Source organism: Ptychodera flava, chromosome 4 (genome assembly GCF_041260155.1).
Source record: "Ptychodera flava strain L36383 chromosome 4, AS_Pfla_20210202, whole genome shotgun sequence".
Classification (NCBI taxonomy): Eukaryota; Metazoa; Hemichordata; class Enteropneusta; family Ptychoderidae; genus Ptychodera; species Ptychodera flava.
In genome coordinates, this window is record NC_091931.1 from 43478676 (window position 1) to 43502912 (window position 24237).

Consider the following 24237-nt stretch of genomic DNA (forward strand, 5'->3'; position numbering starts at 1 on the left):
ATGTAATCTCATCTGCTTCTCTTTTTACATTACACACTTGTTTTTATGAGTAATTTGTAATATCGCAACAGTCAACTATCTGGAACCTAACACTTTTGAGAACTTTAAAATTTACGAAAATCCAATTATCCCAAATTAGTTCCAATTGTGTTAATATCAAAGATAAGAAATCTGTGCTTCAAATAATAAAATACACATTGTCTGACTGTGTGACTATTTGTCGTAAGATAACCTCGAATCAACATAACCTTTGAACTTACAATTCAATGACACCTCTATGCTCTGCCTGTGTGTTGTCATGGCCATTATACGTAAAGAGACGCTTGATCGAATAATATACATCACCCCAATACCTGTGATGCTACAAGTGGACTAAAGATCTTGATGATGTCAAAGCAAATTGAAAAAGATCTTTTCCCTGGCTATATCCCAGCTCCTGCAGGTCTTATATATGATAGCAAAATGTGCTTAATGTACCAAGTAAGCCCTATAGTATAATAGATAATTGCAATTTCCATTTACGATTCTGGCCAAGACGACCGGCCTCTCTCTGTGTGTGACATACCATCAACGTATCGTCTTTTATCCCCTGGAACCGTTGAATAAATACGCAGACAATGTCTCTGACTTTACTGTTTCGCGATGATTGGACCTCTATTGTTGTCGTCCATTTATTGCCGAATCAGGCCGTAATAATGCAAGTTGAATAGTGCTGTAAAGAGGTCTTGCAACAGAACATGGGCCGCAACAGTGCCCTGCATTACAAAGACGACCAGTTATAGGGTGATCTAGTTTCTGTAGTTTACGGCTATCTGTATGTAGCGCTCTCTCAGTCGCCAGTCATTTAGCAGAACTTCTCGATTTTCCCGCCTTTCTTTTCACCTTCCGCGACCTCTCGTCGTACGCAAGTAATCGTCTGCCGGCTGGCGTTGGCGGGGTAACTTATTGAAACCGGCAATCCCCAGTGTTATGTTGTTTGGCTAGATTTAGATGTAATCCCGGCACTGCAGTGTCAACAACACGCGAATGAAAGCTCTGACCACGGCGGAAACATTCATTTGACTGAACCTTTCGCGGAACCATTGGTCACCCGTAATAAGCGTTACAGTGCACAAGAACTATCTGTCGTTGAAAAAGGAGTTTGACACTGGCAACGAACACGATTTGTTTCAACTTGTCTATCCCAAGTCGACAAGATTATGGCGCTCTCCCTTCGGGGACCATACAGACAGGTAATTTATTTTCTGGACTCTCAGAATCTTTCGATCAGTTCTAATATTCTGAAACGAACCGGTGGTGCGCTTACATCCGAGCTGTGTTATTGTATCCTATGTCAGTATGTAATCAGCACTTTTCCAAGTTGTGTCATTATCCGATGACTTTGGCTGACATTTATCATTGTCTACTCTACGCCTGAATTAATCTGGACAGAAAAGTTAAAGCTGGAACTTCACAAACGCTTTGTAAGTTTGTCATTGCTATATAGCCGGTCTCTCTAACCACGATGATTTTATGTCCGTCTGCCGGTAAGTCATGTTGAGCCGGTGTCAACATTGAATTCTATTTCGTAAGATGTGCGATTAAATGTGGCTGAAATCTCCTTTGCCGAGAGGCAAATTTAACTTTCCCAAACACATTTTAATTATATTTTTTACATTTTTTCCCATTTCTCTTAAATACAATAGTTTGGGTATCTTGCTCATACACTGTATTGTATACACGTGATTTGAATGACCGATCCTTGCTAGTACTAATATCAGATCAACCTATATTGTCGTCTTGCATGGCAACACAAAAACCATGACACAGGTGAAATGTAACAAATAAAACGCTCAATATTTATTTTTTGATAACTCAGTATCCGGGATACAAGACTCGAACAACAGCATGACCAAGTGTATATTTATTTATTGATCGAGTCTGTCTGTTGGCATGAATCTCTCCAAAGCTGAACATTTAGTCTCTGTGAGATAAAGTTTGTAAGGGGCACTTTGAGAGTCAATCGATGAGGTCCAAATAAAAGAATTCACATTTCCTATTTGTGTAGAGAACGGATACCAGTTTGAAGAAGAAACAAACAACGCCGAGGACTGAAGACGATGACGGGAATGCGATCGGTAAGTGTGCAAGACCGCTCGGTGATACAGAAGCCCAGGTTCAAAGCTTGAGAGGTCTGTCAACACACCACCGACAAGTGCGCTCATTGTTGTCACTGTAATGTCAACATGAAGTACCGGTACCCGAAGTGCTGATTACACACCTACAATTCGCCACTCATACCCCTGGCGTTACACGTTTCACTTCGTTGCAGACATATTGAGTCGAATATTCACGAACAATCAGAACAATCGTCAATGATTTACCACGCTTTTCAAAAGGAGTAATTCTTTAGTTCATAATAGTTGGGACACCAGAAATTTGTAATAACAACCGGTATATTCGTGATCGAGTGCTTAATCTATCGCATGCCGACACCCAACGTAAGCAGCTCTATATGCTGGCCGACATTCCGGTCTCGGTAGAGGAGACTTCATTGCCGAAGTGATACGATCGTGAGAAATATTAGATTCGCTTGACATGGATAGATCAAAGTGTATTAGATATATTGTAACAGTATATACACTTTGTGCCAACCGTATTAAAGTATAAGAGTCACTCGTTAATTTCATAGTTTTGTAGTTCGGAATGAGAAGTGTGACAAATTGCAACGCTTGCAAGTGATCATCCTAACCGTTTCAACTAGCTCATTTCGTAGCCACAAAAGTTCGCCATGATATTGTACGTACAGTCAGTAATTCCTTACTTATTTTAAATGAGTATTCCTTGATGTTTCAAATGCTAAAATGAACGAGATTTGCTTAATTAAAAAAGTTACAGACTCATGGTCCCGGTATTATTGTAGCCGGTTTAGAATATTTTGTCAGTAACTTTAGTGTGAGAACCATGCTATTTCAAGTGTCGGAGAAGCCATGTTGTGTGCGGCCTAAAATTTACAGGAATAGTAATGAGAGAGAGAGAGAGAGAGAGAGAGAGAGAGAGAGAGAGAGAGAGAGAGAGAGAGAGAGAGAGAGAGGGGGTGTTGCATTTTTCGCCTGTTTCCATCGTTTTCAGTTACAGCGATCCTCAAGGGTATGGGAATGACCGAGAACATTTTTGTTTCATTGTGTTATGCCATTGACTGAGACATCAATCTTTTCCTTAAAAATTAACGAAATATTTTCCTTTCTTTGTGTGTAAGAAAGGGATTTTAGTTTTCACCAAAATGCAGGTATTGGGCTTCAAATAATGCAGATGCGATGACTTCTGTGTGTCATGATTAATGACTGTTTTTAAATGTACTTGAAGGATAATCCTTGGAAAATTTGAAAACAGATCAACACTCATTAAAGCCTGCCGTATTATTTAGATATTCATCCTTTTGATGGCACCAAGTTAACTCCTTGTGATGTCAGACTAGCTCCGGTCGAAAGATTGATTATGCAAAGGTGCCAGATTGTGACATCTTAAGATATTTTATTAACAGCGTGCCATTCAATATGAAAGCCTTTTCCCTAATGACTTGGTGCGATCAAATTATGCAACTCTTGAAATATTATAATGACGTATTTGGCTGACCTTACGAAAACAAAGGGTATGTAAGTCAACGTTTGCTACTGATTACCAAATTGAGAAAATTGCAAAGATTTCAGCTGGCTCGAATTTAAAAAAGAAGAATTATACCAGAAACTGCTGTGAATACTCGATGGGAAATTGTCTGCATAAGTAACAATGATAGAAACCCTTAACGCACAACCTTGGCTAAAGTTCAAAAATTCATTGGGACAAAGGTAGTCGGTTTGAGAAATATGTTTTAAGAGTGAAGTTTCAAAGGTGTCATAGCGCCCTGCATTCTACCCTATGCCAGCAAACGAAGGAAGAAAAGAAACGCTGAACAATTGTTATGGAATCTTTAGGCAGTTCTCCGTAAATCTCACGGGTATTGGTCGTTTTGAAAATTTCATGACATCATGACCCCATCGGCTCACGCTGGCCATTTAAATCGGCGTGAACACACATTTATCGTTCTAAGTCTGTGACCCAGAAGGAAAGTCTTTTGATGAAAATATCTCGGGTACACACGAAGCGTTTCTTTCTTCGATCTTTAGCAGACGAAGCTAGGGTTTGCAATCGTGATCTAAGTCTACAGTGGCAAAGAGGTGTCGTTAATTATATACAGTCATCAACGTTATCGACATTTACAATTTTAACGACTCGGAGTTTTAGTATCAGAGAAGTTGATACCAAAATGGTCTTCCATATTAGAACATGGAAACATATACCTCTATCACGCGTACTTTTGAACAAGTTGCAATAAAGGTTCCGCTCATAATTGACAGTGCGTTGCTCTCTGAAAGGGTTGTCTCAACGAAGGCAATGTACCATTAGGCTGGAGTTGTACTTCGGTCGCCATCAACTTCAAGTCATCATCTTGTATTTTGCGGTTGCGCTTCGGCAGCACCAGGTGTTTGTTGTGTTCCAGGTTTTTACGTTTTTTTATCAGTTTGAGGTCTTTTGATGTTAGTTTTTGATGTACAGTTTTTGGTGTCCATGTTTGTGAATGTGTCCAGCTTCCAGGAGTGATTTCTCGTGCAGATTTTCTCGTCAATAACTGTGCTTTTAGACGAATTTCCTCACTTCTTCAACCCAAGCATGTCTACCTTTGTATATTCAAGGAGCAAGCTGACAAACATTCTGACAGCTGTCATGAATAATCCTATGAGGTACCGATTGGATGTTTCCACCTGGCAAAGACTTCGTTCACTGCAGTTGTGTAATACGCAGCCAACGAAGAGAGGAACTGCATCAGGCAAGTGGAAAAATCAGCTGATACCAGTGAGAATTACTAGCCGTATGGTCAACCACTCGTCACCCCAACGCAATGCACGTAGAAGTAATCAAAGAACTCTCGTACCCTTACGACAATCACTTGGAAGCAAAAAATCTAGATCGCTTCCCAATTTCATGCTATGCAATGCGAGATCACTTGTCAGGAAAGTAGATGAGCTACAGTCTATATGCTCCATGAATAATGTTCAGATAGCAGCAGTTACTGAAACCTGGTTCACTAACGACATTGCTGACCACACTGTATCTATGGAAAATTACTACCTGTTTCGGAGAGATCGACCGGAGAAACGCGGAGGAGGTGTATGCCTGTATATAAACGAATCCTTGAGACCTAAACTTTTAAACAATCATTGCGATAGTGTGGAATCTGTGTGGTGTACCGTCCGCCCACATTGGTTACCAAGAGGTGTGAACCAGCTGCTAATAGGTTGTTTGTATCATCCACCTGCCAGTGACGAAAAAACACTTACGAGCCACGTGGTGAACGTTGTAGACACAGTAATATCAAAATCACCGGAGACAGGTATTATCATTCTTGGTGATTTTAACCGGATGAAAATAAGACATATTGTTAATAACTGTAGCTTAAAACAAGTAGTGAAAGTTCCGACTAGAGGAGAAGTATCCCTTGACCTTATTTTAACTAACTTAGATCGATGGTATAACCAACCAGAGCCACTTGGCCCATTGTGTTCCTCAGATCACTCAATGATTCTTTGGCGATCAAGTAAGTCTGTTTACATTCCTGCCAAATCAATTATCATTCGTCCATTTAAAGATTCATGTAAACGTGACTTCGCTCAGTGGATTATAAATCAAGATTGGCAGAATGTTTATCAATGCCCATCTAGTGAAGGAAAGGTGTCAGCCTTTTTGTCATCAGTCTCAGACGCAATTGACCAGTACTTTCCCCTTAAGAAGGTCAAGGTTCATAGGTCTGACTTCATGACCAGTCAAATTAAACGGATGATCAAAAATCGCCAGAGAGCATTTAATGAGAGGAAATGGGCCTTGTATAAATTCTGGAGAAACAAGGTGAAACGTACAATATACTATAGCAGGGAAAGTTACTATTCAAAGAAGTTAGCTAATTGTAAGACCGGAGATAGTAGAAAGTGGTGGAACGAGGTAAATAAGCTGTGTGGAAGAAATAAATCGCAGAGTATCCCAGAGTTAGAAATTGATAATTCACGTCTACATGGCTCTGCTTTGGCAGATGCCATTAACTCCCACTTTGTCAATATTACGAAAGAATACGTTCCACTGAATTATTCAGAGTGTATACAAAACCTTCCAGAAGGTAATCCACTTCCCAAGGTTACCTTTCAAGGCCTTGTCAAATTATTAAGGTCGGTGCCAACCAATAAAGCCGGTGGCCCTGATAATATTTCGAACAAACTCCTGAGTGAGTTTGCAGAAGAATTTGCACAACCATTAGTTGACATTTTCAATGCTTCCTTCGAGGAAGGTTTTGTACCACATCAGTTCAAAGAAGCGATAATTGTTCCACTAGCAAAGAATAGCAATCCAAGTTCACTCGATGATTTTCGTCCTATTTCCTTGACTTGTAGTATTGCAAAAATCATGGAATGTTTGATTGAAAAGTGGTTAAAACTTGATATTAGTGGTAAGATTGATGAAAAGCAATTTGCTTGTGCTAAAAAGTCATCATCGACGTTTGCCCTTGTCGATATGGTGCAAAATTGGATTGAACAGCTTGAAGGTCATAGAAATATGACCAGGGTTTGCTACCTTGATTTTAGTAAGGCGTTCGACAAGATCGACCATAGCATTCTTGTATCAAAACTTGTTAAAATCGGGGTTAATAGTAACATTGTTAAATGGATCGCCCACTTTTTATCAGGGCGACGTCAACAGGTCAAAATCGGTAATTGTTTTTCCAGCTGGCAATGTTTAAGAGCAGGGGTACCTCAAGGCACTAAACTTGGGCCAATTTTATTCACAATCATGATTAATGATATGCAGGAAAGTATTGATTGTTCTCATTTTATTTTCATGGATGACACTACTCTGTCTGAGTGTGTCAACCTAAGTGCACCTGTTACGTCTGTTATGCAGACAGTGTTAGACAAAGTTAGTGCCTGGGCAGTCAAAAATAATATGAAATTGAACCCCAAAAAGTGTAAGGAAATGTCCTTTTGTTTTGCCAAACAGTTCAGCCAACCCGAGCCTCTTGTACTCGATGATGTGCATTTGGGGTCAGTTGAAAACTTCAAATGTCTTGGCTTAACCATTAATAATAAATTAAAGTGGGATAAACATGTTGAGGAAATGATATCCAAGGCATCAAAGAGGCTGCATATTTTACGAGTGTTGTGTAGATTCGGAGCCAAAGTTGATGATCTTAAGCGCATTTATGTATCATTGATCAGATCTACGCTAGAGTATGCGTGTATGTGTTTGTGTGGCAGGGAAGTCTGACAGAAAAACAGCGTTCGCAGATAGAAAGCATTCAGAAGAGGGCCCTAAGAATTATGTACCCATTTTATAGTTACAGTAAATCATTGTCGTTGCTTAAACTTGACCCCTGGAAGATAGGCGGCAAAAATTATGTTTGAAGTTTGCCAGAGATATTGTACAACCAAATCATAAGCTCAACTACCACATTCCTACACCTGTTCCTCACAGTTACTCGACAAGAAATCGTAATCGTGTAGTGTTTCCATGTCGGACACGACGTAAAGAAGTCAGTCCCGTTGTTTATAGTTTTAACTTGTTGACAAAAGTGTAAAGTCTCACTGTCTAATTTATTGTTTTGTACAGTATGTAAGTTAGTCTGGTGTTTTTCTAGAGTGTATTGTTGACGTATAAATATGTAACGGATTGAACATTATTTTGTTTTTTTTTTTTTCTTACAACGCTGTGGACAGCAATGTAAATTTTTCGTACAAGTTATTTTTTTCTTAAAGTCTTGTATATAAACGTAATTTGACCTTTTGGTCACAATGTGTTTTGCAATAAACCTTTATTATTATATCTTTAACGACCCATAAATCTGTCACTAAATTAAAATAGCTGACGCCATCATACTGGCCGGGTTCCTTTCTATCGTGACGACCAGCAGACTGCATTTCGTTAATCTTCCATAATCTACGCAAGCCCCCTTAATCTGTTCCCAGGTGATGAAATCCTTAAAAATTATGAGCTCTACATCAGCCCCAACAATGCTGGAAAGTGTACCAGATCATAAATGTATAAATTTAAACAAAAATAGGCCTACAGACAAACACAAAAGTCGTGACAACATTTATGCGAAACAGTTTTCGTTTCGAGCGCCTTTTATAACTTCCCCGGAAAACGAAATATCACTTCTACGCGGACTCGGTCCATTCTGAATTGAACGGCAGCCCGAGCGAAGGACGAGACACATAAATCATATCCTCCCTATAGCTATTAATGTACCGAGAGATAAATACGATCACAATGGCAGAGAATGCAGTACTGCATCGTACGTCTTACCGCGGTACTTTGACGGTTTTTATTGACTTTGAGTAGACTACGTGGGTTGCTAACTGAAAGACTTGAAATCACCGCCAGGCGTTTAGACACCCACCCTTACGGAATGTGCGATCGATAATACTTTCAACTCTGTTTAAATTGAACTGGTGAAAATATGTGTGTACATCGCAAGCTGTCAACGGAAAATATAAACGGTTGTCATGGAGCACTATTCCGCCACCTAGTGGTCATAGTTAGAATTCCTTGTAATTTTCGAAGCAAAGTACACTGTTGGTGATAGACATGACACATGGCCAGGCAAAGGCTTCAGATTCTTTCCACGTACAACTCCCTTTAAAATTTTCCGTGAATTGTTTGTTATTATTGCTACAAACTCCATGTATTTTTTGTAATGCGCGGAAAGCTTTGAACTTTCCCAGCAAGGAGGAACCGTGTCTGAGCTTATATAAACTGTGAAGACAATAGCATAACAATGGTGAAATGTATCAGATCCTCAACGAGATCGAAAATTACACTTCCTCCGTAGACTTCAACTGATGCATTATTATATAGCCAATTCTGTCCTCTTCAATATTAAAAGAAGGTTATTTTAGTACTTCACATCTGAATTACCCTGATGCTCTAATGGGTGTTTTGAAACGGCGAGGATACCTATCGGCAAAATTTCACTTAGTGAGGTTATTTGAGGTACATTTTGTCAGTGGCGGGAAAGCAAGAAATGCCACAATGTTATTCCGTCTGTGTCGCTTATATTTGTGTAAGAATGAGGCACAAAAATCTACAAGAATCTAACGTCTTGCTAATAGGTAGCTCTATTCAGGTGACGAGCCTGTCAATATTTACTTACTGCGCAAGTCCTTTCCCTCCAAGTGGAAAAGTATGAAGCGAATATAGCCTACGATTTCACGCATGTTACGATTATCAGTTAGGCTTCGTCCATTAATTACTGATCATGCTCTAAAAAAGAACAACAATGGCGTCTCGCTCATTCGATGTGTGGGGGCGTTGACATTACGCCGATGAAAAGTCAATTAATTGCTCAATTTCTTTTCTGTCTTATTGACAGACGATGATAACTGTGTGGTGTGTTTCCATGACGACCAGTCTATGTTTTCAACTTACCAGGTAGGTGATCTGTCACGTCGTATGTGATCCATTACGATATTTTCATTGTGAACTGAAGTACGTACAAGATTGTGTGCAATTATATTTTAATGTATTGACCAACGACAAAGCTAGCGTTGTAATGGATGATCATATAACTCAATATTTCTATTAAATTCGGAGTTATTATAAATTGCAATATATGGTGCTTTTTAAACTAAAAACTTTTCATTCTAATATTTCGATATGCTGTGAAGGCGACATGTCCTTTAGTACATATAAATGTCCATGTGACATATTCATGTTTTATTCAAGCCACACTCAGGTTTTTCACGCGTTCGATAAGTGATCAATTCCTGTCCCATGGAACAGACATTCGAACACTGAATTCTTACAAATCTTTTCTGATCTTCCACTTGTGGGAGCTCATATTTGCCTGCACGTAATATTATGACAATGAGAAAGACAATAATAATAAGTTGTCCTGAGTTAATGAAGTCGAGACTTATAATAATTCTCGTGCATGTTGTTTTGACATGCATATATGGAATATGCACTTTAATGGATAAATGAAATGAAAAATGCTGATTTATTATCACGTATTAATGGAATTTGCTTGAAAGAACAGTATTTCATTTCATTGTTAAATTTTGACAAGCATTATTCATATTTCACGTTTATAAGTATGAAGGCTGTATCTGTACCAGATGGGTTGACAGACGGTGTCCGTTATCTTTGATTGACTAAAGATATTTACAGCTGCCTCATTAGTCCCCACGGACACCGATCGGGGGACTTATAGGTTTGGTCATGTCCGTGCATGCGTCCGTCCGTTCACGCAGATATTTCAGAGATGTCTGGAGTGATTTAATTCAAACTTGGTACAAGGATTACTCTTCATATGTCATACATATGCACGTCGATTTGTTTTGTGATACAAGCCAATATGGCCGCCATGCGGCCATTTTGTTACGATTTTTTCATGTACGGAGCCATAACTCGGGCATATCTCAATCGATTTTATCCAAACTTGGTACAAGGACATTGGCCTATGTCATGCATATCCACATTGATTTGTTTTGTGATACTATCCAATATGGCTGCCGTGCGGCCATTTTGTTACGAATTTTTCATGAACGGAGCCATAACTCAGGCACATCTCAACCGATTTTATCCAAAGTTGGTACAAGGACATTGACCTATATCATACATATGCATGTCAATTTGTTTCACAATATGATCCAATATGGCCGCCATGCGGCCATTTCATTACGATTTTGTCATGTACGGAGCCACAACTCAGGCACATCTCAGCCAACTTTATTTAAAGTTGGTACAAGGACATTGACCTATATCATACATATGCACGTCAATTTGTTTCACGATACGATCCAATATGGCTGCATGGCGGCCATTTTGTTACAATTTTTCATGTCCTTAGCCATAACTCAGACATGTATCATCAGATTTTATTCAAAGTTGGTACAATGACATTGACCTATGTCATAAATATGCATGTCAATTGGTTTCATAATCCGATGCAATATGGCTGCCTTGTGGCCATTTTGTTATGATTTTTTCATATCCTGAGCCATAATTTGGACATGTATTAACTGATTTTTTCAAAGTTGGTACAAGGACATTGACCTATCATGTCATAAATATGCATGTCTATTGGTTTCACAGTCCAATGCAATATAATGGCTGCCTGGTGGCCATTTTGTTACGATTTTTTCATGTACAGAGCTATAACTCAGACATATAGCAGTGTCATTCAAAGTTGGCACAAGGACATTGACCTATGTCATACATGCACATCAATTTGTTGAACGTCATGTACCAGTATCATGTCAATTATTGAATTTTCGTAATTAGTCTGATATGTCAAGAAATACGGCATCAAATTTCATGAAACTTGGTACAGATGTTAAGCTCACATTGCTTTAACAGTGAAAAAGACATTTATCAGTGTCAAGTTGATTAATTTGTAATGGCATATGTAATGAACTTTCCTAATAAGAGTGATATATCCACAAATACTGCGTTAAATTTGATGAAACTTGGTACAGATTTTGCTCTCATAGTGTCGTAAATACAAATCAATGACACTTAGTGGTATCATTTATATATAAAAATTAATTGCTAGTTTGCATTTACAAAATAGATTTTTGTTTTTAGGGTGAATGTCCAAAGTACTGCATCAAACTTTATGAAATATGGTACCGGTGATAATCTGTCAGTGTTAGGATAGGATGCAAAAATGTTTGGCAGCATCCTGTCGATTAATTACTAATTGATTCATTTTAATGCCCTTTTGTAATTAGTATGGCGGCTTACTTATGTTTTCACCACCATGGAACTCATTTTTGGCAATTAAGCCCCATCTGTATCGCAGTATTTTTAATCTCAGACCTAATAATGAAGAGGACTCTTTCCTCTCAGAAGACTTGTAATTAAAGTACCCATTTACAAGTGGGGAATGTGTCATTGTCATTGACTTGTCTTGAACATGTTATTAATGCAGTTTTAACGTCACTGTTATTATTGTTTTTTATGGTATTGTTTTACCCTTTAGCGTGGTATTTGCATTTCTTCTTATTAACGCTTACTTTAATAACAATAATAATAATCATAATCATAATAATCATAATAATAATAATAACTTAAAGGCCTTGATATGAGAAATTCTTCCACTTTCTTGGTTCTTCTACAAATCAAAATGTTTATTTATAACACAGAGATGGTGGCCATTTTGAATTTCAAATATCGGTATAAAAGTTAGGTATCCTGTTAAACTCTAGTATCAAACTTTGGAAGGCCACCCCCTGATTTTATTCTTGATTCGGTAAGAGAATGTTGAAAGTTTTAATAAAGGAAACTTTGAGACGTCTTTCACTTTCAAGGCGCGCGCATACTCTACCTAAAAAGACAAAGAATGGGTGATGGCGAGTTCAACTTAAACACTCTCACATCAAAATTCAAATTTAAACCACTAAATTGTTCAAAACCGTTGAAGGCCAGAATGGGTGATGTCATGTTCAACTTAAACACTCTCACATCGAAATTCAAATTTAAACCACTAAATTGTTCAAAACCGTTGAAGGCCAGAATGGGTGATGTCGTGTTCAACTTAAACACTCTCACATCGAAATTCAAATTTAAACCTCTAAATTGTTCAAAACCGTTGAAGGCCAGAATGGATGATGTCGTGTTCAACTTAAACACTCTCACATCGAAATTCAAATTTAAACCACTATAAAATTGTTCAAAACCGTTGAAGGCCAGACATATACACTGGCAGTCACTCCCGTAATACTTCTTTTGATGAAACTGTGATATTTTGCCAACTGCTATGATTCTCGACACAATTTAGACTTTTTCATTGACGGAAATCTCACCACATGATCACGCTCAATAAGTAGCGGGTTTATGCATTGACAGTTTTGATATTTTTCCCGCTGACATTGCCTTGTTTTCTCCTTCAGAGACCAAAACGGCGAATCAAAAGTCTGAAAGGAGTTCTCGGCGTGAAGGCCGATGAACCTGGCTTTCTGAATAGGCACCCGCCAGCCAGATACACCTTTATGGGACTTTCACCTGTTGAAGGGAATTACCATGCAAAAGTATGTGTACAAACTGTTGGAAAACTAATTAATTAAAAACATTTTTTGAACAAAGTACATTCTCATACGTATGGTCATCAGAGCAATCATGCAATATTTTTGTAATAGCATTTTAAAACTGAAATTTCTCAAAGTCCATGCATTCATATTTTGTATTTATATAAGACACGTAAGGTAGCGAAGAAAGGAGATAGGTAGCAACATCTTCGGAGATAGATAGATAAATAGATGGATAGATAGATAGATAGATAGATAGCTAGATAGATAGATAGATAGATTGATACATACATACATACATACATACATACATACATACATACATACATACATACATACATACATACATACACATTCATACATACATACATACATACATACATACATACACACATTCATACATACATACGCACAAGCTTATTAAATACACGCAGAAACACAGACAGACAGACCGGCAGCAATATGGATGGAAAGACACACACAAAGACAAGTATACATGTATATAAAAAACAAAAACATAAGAAAATGTCATCCCTGATTTTTAATCTAAGAATTCGGTTCATTCTTGTCAAAATGTTTTGCAGAGTTTGGTGAAAATTCCAGAGCCTGGTTTTGATCGGACGCAGAAGGGCTTGAGCTGTGGCGAGGCACTGGTGTGCCAACCGCCTGTACACTGGGAATCGGCAAGGCCGAGTAAGTCGCTGTTTATACCCGTAAGAAGCTCAAGCAACTCGACGCCGAGAAAAGCGAGTCCCAGAAAGCTAGTACAAGCTTACCATATCAATTCAAGCCTTGGTAGTGATTACACATCATCTAGATGCACCACCAGTACGCCAGGTGAGATGTCAATGGGTCGACAAAGCACTACTGATTGTAGTCTACGTAAATTTAAGATATTGACGAAAATATTAACTTCATTGACATTTTACGAGCGTACATGTTGTACCCTGCAGCAACAAAACATTTCTTATTCCTAGCTTGAATGAATCTAAAAGTTTGGTAAGGTATACAGAAGAGACTATAAAAAAGTTAGAATTGTTATTCCATGTTAGTTAAAGTGCCCCTTTTTATTGTAGCTATCCACTCATTTCTATTTTTTTTTATTGGCAAATATTGTGATAATAAGACGCAAGAATCAGCTGTCACATTGTTTTGAAACAAGTCACAGCACAAATATTGGAATAGTCGTCAAGAGTTTGTAGCTATACCAAGGTCATTACCTGAAATGGATGCGAGTTTGTTATTTGCACAGGAAATTTGAAACAAACTTGTACAATAGTTTCCATACACATTGTCACCGAAAAACGCACTGACAAAACTAAGTCATGCCCAAATTGATTACTTCACCGATAGCATATTTTCACAATTCAAACTTTTGCACGCTTCTTCTCTCCATTATAGTTCTTTCGTCAGTACACTAGAACGCGGTGTACTATAAACCCAAAAACTGAAGCTGGTTCATGATATTTGGAGCAAAGACAAAGGCCAACACCGGTGTGAAGTAAAATACCTTACGTCTTTCTTAAAACTGCATTGCAAAAGTATGTACTCTCGTTCACGATTTTCTTTGCCCTTACAGAAAAATTCTCGGCCATCACCGTTGGGGGCGTAAGATACAAGATTCAAGAGCACCGAACCTCGTCGAAAGCGCCAAGTTCAACTCCAGTCACAACAGTTACACCTATAAGCATAACGTTGGACATGAACTTCCTTAGAAAGGACAGTACTGGAGAAGATTAGAACACTTACAACACATTGATGAGGTGGCATGTTGTCTTCTTTTAGATTAAGAATGTTCTTCGGATTTCTAATTGAGGGAACGACGGTGAATCGGATTCTCATTGAAAAGGAGAAGCAAATAACTCTATGAGCGGAAAGCATGGATTCCTTGACCTGGATCATGCTCTATAAGTATGAAAAACGTGACTCAATCGTAACTGTAACACATGTGCAACGGGGGTTCATGGTTAGCGGTATTATTTACAATTGCATGCAACCGGAGAAATTTTCCCGGATCCTTTGTTTGTTGAGTGTGTGACTCGTCGCAAGTGCGGGTAGCGGCTGGCGATGAAAACAGCGACCATGACCTTGTCAGCGTGAAGTACATGTACCATACTTGGAACTCTGAATGGCATTTACGACACAAGTTTAACTAACTTTCGAAATTTTGCACCATCTTTTAGAAGCTCATCAGTGGTGTTGTGTGACACTCTCCCTCCCTCTGCCCCCCCTCTCTCATCTCGAATAAATTACATACAGAAGAGCATTACAACAATTTAAGACAGTTTTGTTCAAATATTCACTTCGTCTGCACATTAGACATGCTAGATGTGGCGTTCACGTGACCACAGTCTTTCCACGTTGGAGGGACAATGGATTTCAGTTTTGTAGCATTATAATACTTTTGTTGATATTAAACAATTGCATTTTCTTCTCATTCTCTGTGAAGTGTGTTGAAATAAAAAGTATTATCTGCGTTAATACTTTGCATCAAGTACAGTATGAAATGTCATTAATTGACGAAATAAATTCTACTGCCTTCAACATTCAGTTGTCAACAATGAATGTGGATACTACACTCATACACTTCAGCTAGACCGTCGATAGCCGCTTGTGCCGCCTTGGCAATTCTGTGAAGTTCGAACGTTTCGCTGCGCAAAAGTGAGTCCCTTGTATAACAGTTGTCATTCACATTGAGCACAACAACATCAGATGCAGGATGGTGCCACTGGCTTATGTCCGTTATATTGTTGGCTTTTCGCCTGCCTTTGATACTGAAATTATTCTTTTCCATGCAACACAGAAGGAGGATTCGTGAAAACTTGTAAATGGTGCGAAAACAAAAAAATAATCGTTCGGCGTCACGCGTTTCATCCCGGATGCAATAACCTCTATGCAAAGATTTCAGCAGCTGTGACCGGGCGGGGGTTGATATTACATTGTCATACACTCACTGGTTTAAAAGGCCTGTACAATGAATGATGTGTTTACGTAGGACATTGCATGTGATGTGGCAATGTCATGAAAGAGTGCAAGCGCACTATTAATGGGGACGTCTGTTTTTCTCCCATCTTCTGCAGAGCAGCCTTACGTGAGCTAGGGCAGTTTTGCAAAAAAAAAAATGACAGTTTTTGCGAAGGAAGATTGTGTGAAAGTCGTATCACTTGCAAATATAACTCAAGTGTATTCAAGTAGATTAGAAAATATGAGATCAAATTGCCATGGTAACGGGCCATCGAACCATAAAATATTGGCCCTTATCACAACAACTGCGGTGTCCACGATGTGACATATTGCATCAAAGGCCGTATTATGATGGATATGGAAGAGACCAGTTTCGTCGATATGTGTGCATAAACAAATATCATTATACACTCTCATACAAAAAACTTTAAAACGCCATTGATACAACTCTGCGCGTAGCGTCGTTGCCGTTCTTTTCAGAATAAAACTATGTCGATATTTGAGCAGAATGATATTCGTTGTGATATTTGGAGCAATGTTTTTCGGTGCACAGCAAGTCGCACTGCGCCCTCAGTTTGTGCAAGTGATTCGAAGTATTTATATACCCGACTGGCAGGGATACGGGAGGTGCCCTGAGGATGTGAGCTATAACTTCCCTTGAGGGCATTTCGCTGATGGTCTCCGTTTGAATAACAAAATGCACTTGTGCTGTGTACCACGAGAGAAAATTAATGATGTCAATGTTGTTAATATTGTCAAGACGATGGCGCACCAGCCCTCTTTATCATCACTCTTCATCATGTCGTTCATGATACATTCCATACTCAACATCATCCTGCCAACCTTTCTCCCCCTCCTCATGATCATCACCATAATCATCATTAGTGAACACTGAATAGTTAATGTAAAAACAAAGTAATATCATAACAGCTTGTGAATAGTCTAATTGAACTTGAACCTATCGCCCACGTGACCGTCGTGTCGGCGACCTTCAAAGTTTTGGACACTTGAAATTTTCTCTTTAAGAATAATCGCATAAATGCTTTGTTTTTTTGATTTGTACATTGAACATTTTATAATTTTGTAATTCGCATTTTTGTGATTCTAAAATTTTGCCTATGTTTGGTTAAAAGCTCTTCTTTACTAAAAAGATTCCTGTTCAATAAATTTCAAACTTGATTTGTGAGTTACCAGGACGATGACCGTATTCTGATTTATTTAATGTAATATGCAACTCAACAGTGAAAGACTTGAACTTTTGCTCAATCTTACCTCAATGAAACTTTCGACCATTCTGTTACCAAAGCAAAAATAAAAGTCATGAGTCACCGTGCAAAATTTGGCACCAGAGTCGGACAAATTCCCTAAAATTTCCCGATATTTGAAATTCAATTGGCCGCACTCCCTGTGTTAACTCTATGGGGAAAAATAAAATTTTCGATTTTCGTAAAACTAAGGCGGTCAAAACTTTGTTTCGTCGAGAGCTTTAAAATGAACCCCAACAAGTGGTAGATCAGAAGAGAATTGATAACATTTGAAAGCCTGAATTTCTGTCCCCGAGGCGTATTCTACCTTAAAGTCATAAAGTCATTAAGCTATTTGAAAATTGACGAACACTCTTTGCGATTTTTTTTACAAAATCTGAAACGCAGATTTTTAAGTATACAAATTAAAAATCGGGTGATCGGGTGATCTTAGGTGCAGGTGGACCGTGCAAACAATTGTCATGATGAAGTGTCAATCTAGACTTTCACTTTTCCCAGCTGGCAACAAGTGGTGGCCGATATGAACACGTCATGTCCGAGAGCATCTCGGCATGATTCAAATTCTTGGACATAAAGTGATTTCATGGGTCCTTTAACATTTAGTCCATGGATGCCAGAGGTTTGTGTCTTTTATTATGGTTGTTTACCTATATATATTTGAATATTTTTTTGCAAAACAATCATCAAAAGAGCTGTTCCAGTAGTCTGAACCATTTATTTTAGGGTGTTTGATTGACATTGTTTCATGGGTTACGAAATAGCTAATGCTTGTAAATTGATATTGTCAACATTTTGTTAATATGTAGAAAAACTCAATACAAGATAAAATCGGACAATTTTTAAAATTTGTCTGGAAAAAATCAACGAAATCGCATGGTAGTCTTATCGCTAATTGTCGGTCTAAAGATATTGATTTATTTACTTAACATGTGGTGGGCGCATGATATTGTAAAACAAAAGTTATGGCCTCATATAACCATAGAAACGTACTTGCATTGTTGATACTGCAAAAGATAAATCTAATCTATTGGCAATTTGGATTGAAACGGAAACATTTGATGCGACCTATGGTAATAAAGCGGTGGAGAGTAAAGAACCGTTCCTATTAACTAAAAATATAATGACTTTGATAATGGACAGATGTTCAATGAGAAAGTAGGACAAAATCTTTTATCGCATGGGTAAAATCTTTATGCGAATATAAACTGAAAGTGGCATGTGTATGATTTACCCCGTACCATATGGCAACAAGAAGCTCCGTTTGAATTGTGTTGGTTGCCGGGCCCGGAGAACACCATGATATGGAGATTTGTACTGTATTCTGAACAGCACATATTGTGACTAAGGGAGCCGTCATTATTTACGGCCTGGGGGGGGGGGTCGGAGGATTGCTTTCGAAACTCCAAATTTCGAGTAACCCCCCCTGCCAACCATGACGTGTTTGAGTAACCCCCCTCTCTACTACAGAAAATTTGAGTGACCCCCCCCCTCCCCCCCCCCAAAAAAAAAATTGGGAAAGTTAAATATCTATACAGTAAAATGGATTGCTGCTGCGACAGGCCCTGTACAGACCCTGATTAAACCCCTGTGGTATAGGTCTTTGTCGGAAGGAGGTTCCAATTGCTGTGGCAGGGGCTGATGTACAGGTCTGTATCCAGTGCTCTGGTGACATGCAGTTATTCTGTAGAATTTTTTTCAAGAGGGGGAAGAGTTGGTGCGAAAGCACCACAAGAGACCGCATAAGCGGTCGCGGGGGAGGTCAGGAGGGGGGTGTCCCCCCTCCTGCCATTGGAGCTTTTTAAAAATAGAGGTTAAAATGGTGTTATTTGGTGGCACTTGGGGAGTATTCTTTTCGTATAAAAAACTCAAAGGAAAATAAATCTGAGACAGTATTTCAAAACTTATATTTCAGTTCACTGATTTCAACTATTTTTTTTTGAAACCGAAAAAATAGCGACAGATATACATAAATTCACATTTATATTAATTATTATTATCCTGCAATAAAAGATGGGTTTGTTGTCAAGGGATTCAACTGGTTTTAAACTTTATAGCATCAGAATAAGCTTGCTGTACACATTTTCCCCTATCGGTAACCTATACAATGTAGAATATAGAAAGCAGACGTTTCTCATTAATGATCAGGCAAGTGTATCAATCTTTAATCAGGAAATACTGAAAAATGTTCTCAGTACTAGCCTCTAACATAAGGCTTGCCACGTCGAATAGCTGATCATTCTCGTCTGAAGATCACAATAACGTGAAACACATAGTGTAATGAGATTTTAGTATATTATGTATATTATGTGTGTGTGTGTGTGTACACAAATACCGGGTATGAATATACATATCTTTACTATTATTGTTGTATTAATTCGTAACTCCACTAAATGCTTCAATACATGTCAACAAAATTGAGTAGCCCCCCCTTTCTTGTTCTCAACTTTTGAGCAACCCCCCCTTGTAGCTTTCGATTTTTTGAGTGACCCCCCTCAGATTCCTCCGACCCCCCCCCAGGCCATAAATAATGACGGCTCCCTAAATACTAAAGAAGATTTCAAGTCATATTATTTTTCCAGACACAAAGAAGCATTGAAACCGATTGAAAACTAGCCGTATTTTCTACCCTGGGTTAGTAACACTGCTGGTGGACAGAATTGTCCCCGAGGTTATCGTTTGCCCAGTTAAAGCGACGAAATTCGTTTCTTCGCTTCGATAAAGTGTGTATGTGCGATGTATGATAGTGAGCATGCGTGCGTGAGTGCTTCACGAACTCTACAACGTGTTGAGCGGTCTCAGTCAGAAAAATGTAACAACTTAGCCGGCTATTGAACCGCTCTTTTTTGGGAGTGGAGATTTAGCCGAGCGGTTCTGTCTGTGGCCTCTCAGCTAGGCGACTGATGCCGTATGTTATGGGTTCGAATCCGATTGAAAACTAGCCGTATATTGAAACCATTATAGATTCAGATTGCATTGAAGTAGCAATTTTCTATAGGCAATAAACTGCTGAAAGTTGTTCGTCCATTTAATGTCAACATTTAATGTCAGATCGATATCTGAAACAATATCCTGACTAATTTAACTTCTCGGTGTTGTTATCTCTAACATTCGTAGCTCAGCGGTTGAATAATTGAGAAGCAAATTCTATAGGTAGTTTCATCTGATAATGTATCCGTATTTATTCATCAGAGATGGGCAGACGCTTTTAGTGTTTTGTACCACGGTTGGAATAATTCACAATTCAAAATTACGCAGCTTACGTGATTGTAAATAAAGATAGCATTCGTTGTCAAAGCGCAGTGATTTACATGGGCAAAGGTCTGTTCGGAGTATTTCTTTTAATCCGTTGATTAAATTTTCCTACGCTGAATTTCGGTCCATAGATACGTGTATCAGCCCTCAAACTGTGTACTGATCTGCTTCTGACGTTAATTCTTAACTCGCATTCCGTTGTACAGCCGTACTGTAATCTCTCCGCAAATACACCCACGTCATACCTTAAGTAACATGACGAAGACTGTCGACAGGTATCACAAAGTTGCAGATATCATGATATACAGCCTCAAACTAATTCAGGTTGAGTTGTTTGACAGAGGGAGCGGAAGGGACGGGTGGCCCGGGGGAAGCATGATTGTAACCTTTCAACATTCACATACTGCAACCTAGCTCTACATTAAAGGTCAGTAACGCTAACTTTTTATTATTCTACTCGCAAAAGAATGTTAAAACACTAACTATGTGACTCGTCAACATAGCGTCTATGAGTGTAAAATGCATTGTTATTGTTTACATTTGAATTCTAGTCCGGACCAGAATTCACTTTTCAATAGTAACAATGCAGTTTGTACACGTACGGGCTGAGTTGACAAGCTAAATACTGTGTAGATCAACATGCCTTGGGGAGCAGAACAAAAAAAATCATGGTTGACATTAAAACCAAAAATGGTGAAAAAATTATCAAAAATTAGCATTACTGGCCCTTTAATAGATCGGATGGGAATTTTCGGATGACTTGAATTGAAGACAAAACCGAGATACTGGTATAACACTTCCGAACAGATAACTACTTTTGTTTCCTCTCATTTCAATGGTATGAGACTTAAAAATAAATTGATTGAGTATAACGCTAGCCTAATTTATAAATAATCGCTCTCTCATATGTGAACTGTGGACTTCATTCGCGAATCGGACTACTGTTTTGGAGAAAATGATGTTTTGACCAAAACTCAGAAGATCAGCAAATTTTATTATCATTTTAAATCTGTCAGTGAGATGAACCACAACACAATTTGATGAAATAATTTTACATTTCAAAGCTATAATATGAATGGCTTTACAGAAATTGACGTTTTTATAAAATGAGAAACGTGTCCCTTGAAAATTGTACATATGCAAATTTTGTCATTAATTTTACACATGAGTGAGGTAATCCTTACAAACCAACAAACAAGACTTGAAAGTAGAAAATTTAGCTTTGTTGTCATTTTTCGATGCAAACAATTTGGCAGACTAAACGTTTGCTTCATAGCTCCTAAGTAGCAAATAAGATGGCAATTGTTATGGCTATTTAATCTATTTCGTGACAAAAAACCAATTCAAATACAGCACGTATGGCATTTATTATTAATAATATCCAACCATCTTTGAATGAAGCTATCGCGAGGATTCCATAGAAAAAGAGGGTCGAAACTTATCGTCGCCATTTTATCAGATCAAATGAATGTCACCCAAAGGAGTCTGTGGGCTAAATTTCAAAGCAAAGGACAGTGTCAGTGAATCATCCTCTGAATTAATACCTCACTCTTGGTCTTTCAAACAAGACTGACGAAGAAAAGCCTTATCGCAACATGTAATATTGTGAATCGCACCACATTTTAGCCTGCAATGGTATGTAATCGTATGCTGAGGACCTTCCATCGTGAAGAAGTTCCTACCCGTTCATGTTTGAATAGTGTTTAGCCATGATGGCATATTCACTGGACTGACAAATGTGACAAATTCGCAAAGACAAGTACCATTGACTTGGGCCCTTCTTCCTGTAACATGAAACTGAGATCTTTCACTATCTGTTAAAAAATACATGTGTACGGGAAACTATACCGGCTCTTTTAACTTCGTTATCAGTTTGCCAAGGAACGCAGACTTTTCTTTTTCCTTATTCGTTATCGGTTCCTCTGGCTTCATAGTACGAGCCTTCTGTACATTGATCATTATGTCATCGAAGAAGATACCGTGATCGAGAGCGATGCCTCTCTCTGCGGCTAAACTGTCGTCCCTGAACGAGGCTAGACTGTACATCATGAACGCCATGCTGACAAATGAAAACGTCAGTATCAGAGCAAATGCATATTTTGGCCTCGTTTTCACTGCCCTCCTCCATATTCTGGACAGAAATCCAGCCCTGACTTTGGCGCGTCCTTCCGGCCAGGATTGCTGCCTGAATGGGTAGTTGAAGGTTGTTTTCTTCGCTGGCATAAGATACGGTCTTTGAATCCAGTGTAACAAAAACTAAAGGTGTGCCACTATCTTTGAATGGACGATGTCCTCACAACGACTCAAAAGTTAATTTCTAGTGTGTCATGATCTGCAAGAAAAAGTGGCAAATATTATTAAAGCTTTCTTGTTATTCTATAATTCATATAAATTATTGATTTATCTGTTCACTCTTGGTGACTGTCTTTTCGCTTTTGACAGTGACCTTGTTTTAATCAATTGACAAATGCGTGTTGATGATATCAATTAGAGACCGTAAAACCAAATTCTTTCGCCGCTGTAAGGCAAGGGATAACGATACTAATGCCAGAAGAAAAAAAAATTGTTCTTCGAATTTTAGGCAAACTACAGAGGCGGGGAGTATTTGTTTTTGTTAAGTTAGCGCAATTTTTCAGCGAAATCTCTCACTAGTTACATTGTTATGGAAGACTTGGAGTGTAAATTCTACAAACTGCCACTGTAATAGAGGCAACAAATACACAGGAGTTATTGACAGAACAAATTCTGAATATTTCCATATGTGCTCCAAGGAGGTTTACAACTTTAAAAATACATACCAAAAAGTGTCCAAACAATAAAACAGTCGCAGTAAGCTCATTGTTTTGTTTAACGTCCTCAAGTAGGGTCTAACATTTGCGTTTTCTTTTCAAAAAAATCAAACAATGCTAAAGTAGAAGCGGCAATTCCGAGGAACAATTTAATAATTCTTCCTGGCTAAAGCATGTTGGTTTTCTTCTAACCGCAAAGTCATAACCGTAACCATGACTTAAACGTAAGACGAAGGTAGTACCTCTTTGCTTTCAATAGGGTGAAGGCCCTAACCTGAGAACAATTTCATTACAACACACATTTGCGTGGACCCGTGTTCGGGCAGTACCATTTGTCACTTATACCAAAACATATGTCTGAACGGACTGGAGGTCATTGACTCGGATCATAGAGAGTATTGAACAGCGCCATTGACAACTGACGAGTATACTAGTTTTGGCCATAAATTATTTCTGTCAAGTCCTAAAGGCAAACATAGAAATAGGTTACGCAAAAAATGCGAAGAGATGACGCTTTTCGTTCCAATTACATTTACAAAGCTGGGAGTTCAATCGTGGTACAACATGGTCTGTCGTCAGCTGCTGTGAATGGCCGACGTGGCCGTGGTGGCCACTGAACCCTTACTCAACACCACACTCAATGCACACATTCAATATACGTACACATTTTACGTACCTTGCGTTCGCCTTTGGCAAAGCAACGTCGCGTTCCGTACAGCCTCCCCCGTCACTGCATTGCCTAAAAAGCATGCCCGGGTTCAAAATTGATAATCGGTTGATTATCAATAAACGTTTTCAATGAAGCACCAGATCACTTGTTTTCAGCCTTGCCTACGCAGCTAGGTGTGTAGCTGTTCACATTGCGTAGTTGTCTTG

General features: G+C 38.6%; 1 protein-coding gene and 1 long non-coding RNA gene across 2 annotated transcripts; one reads left to right on the forward strand and one right to left on the reverse strand.

The window, feature by feature from the left end:
* Positions 1-689: 689 nt before the first annotated feature.
* Positions 690-16964, forward strand: LOC139131851 (uncharacterized). The gene is made up of 6 exons (XM_070698143.1): positions 690-1232; positions 2048-2117; positions 9434-9492; positions 12957-13094; positions 13676-13928; positions 14671-16964. The coding sequence occupies exons 1-6, from the start codon at positions 1200-1202 to the stop codon at positions 14829-14831; spliced, it is 714 nt and encodes a 237-aa protein (XP_070554244.1). The 5' UTR covers positions 690-1199; the 3' UTR covers positions 14832-16964.
* Positions 16965-21546: 4582 nt separating this feature from the next.
* Positions 21547-24237, reverse strand: LOC139131852 (uncharacterized). Its single transcript, XR_011552205.1, has 2 exons — positions 24038-24237; positions 21547-22904 (listed from the first exon to the last, which is right to left on the reverse strand). It is a non-coding gene; the product is annotated as an uncharacterized lncRNA (long non-coding RNA).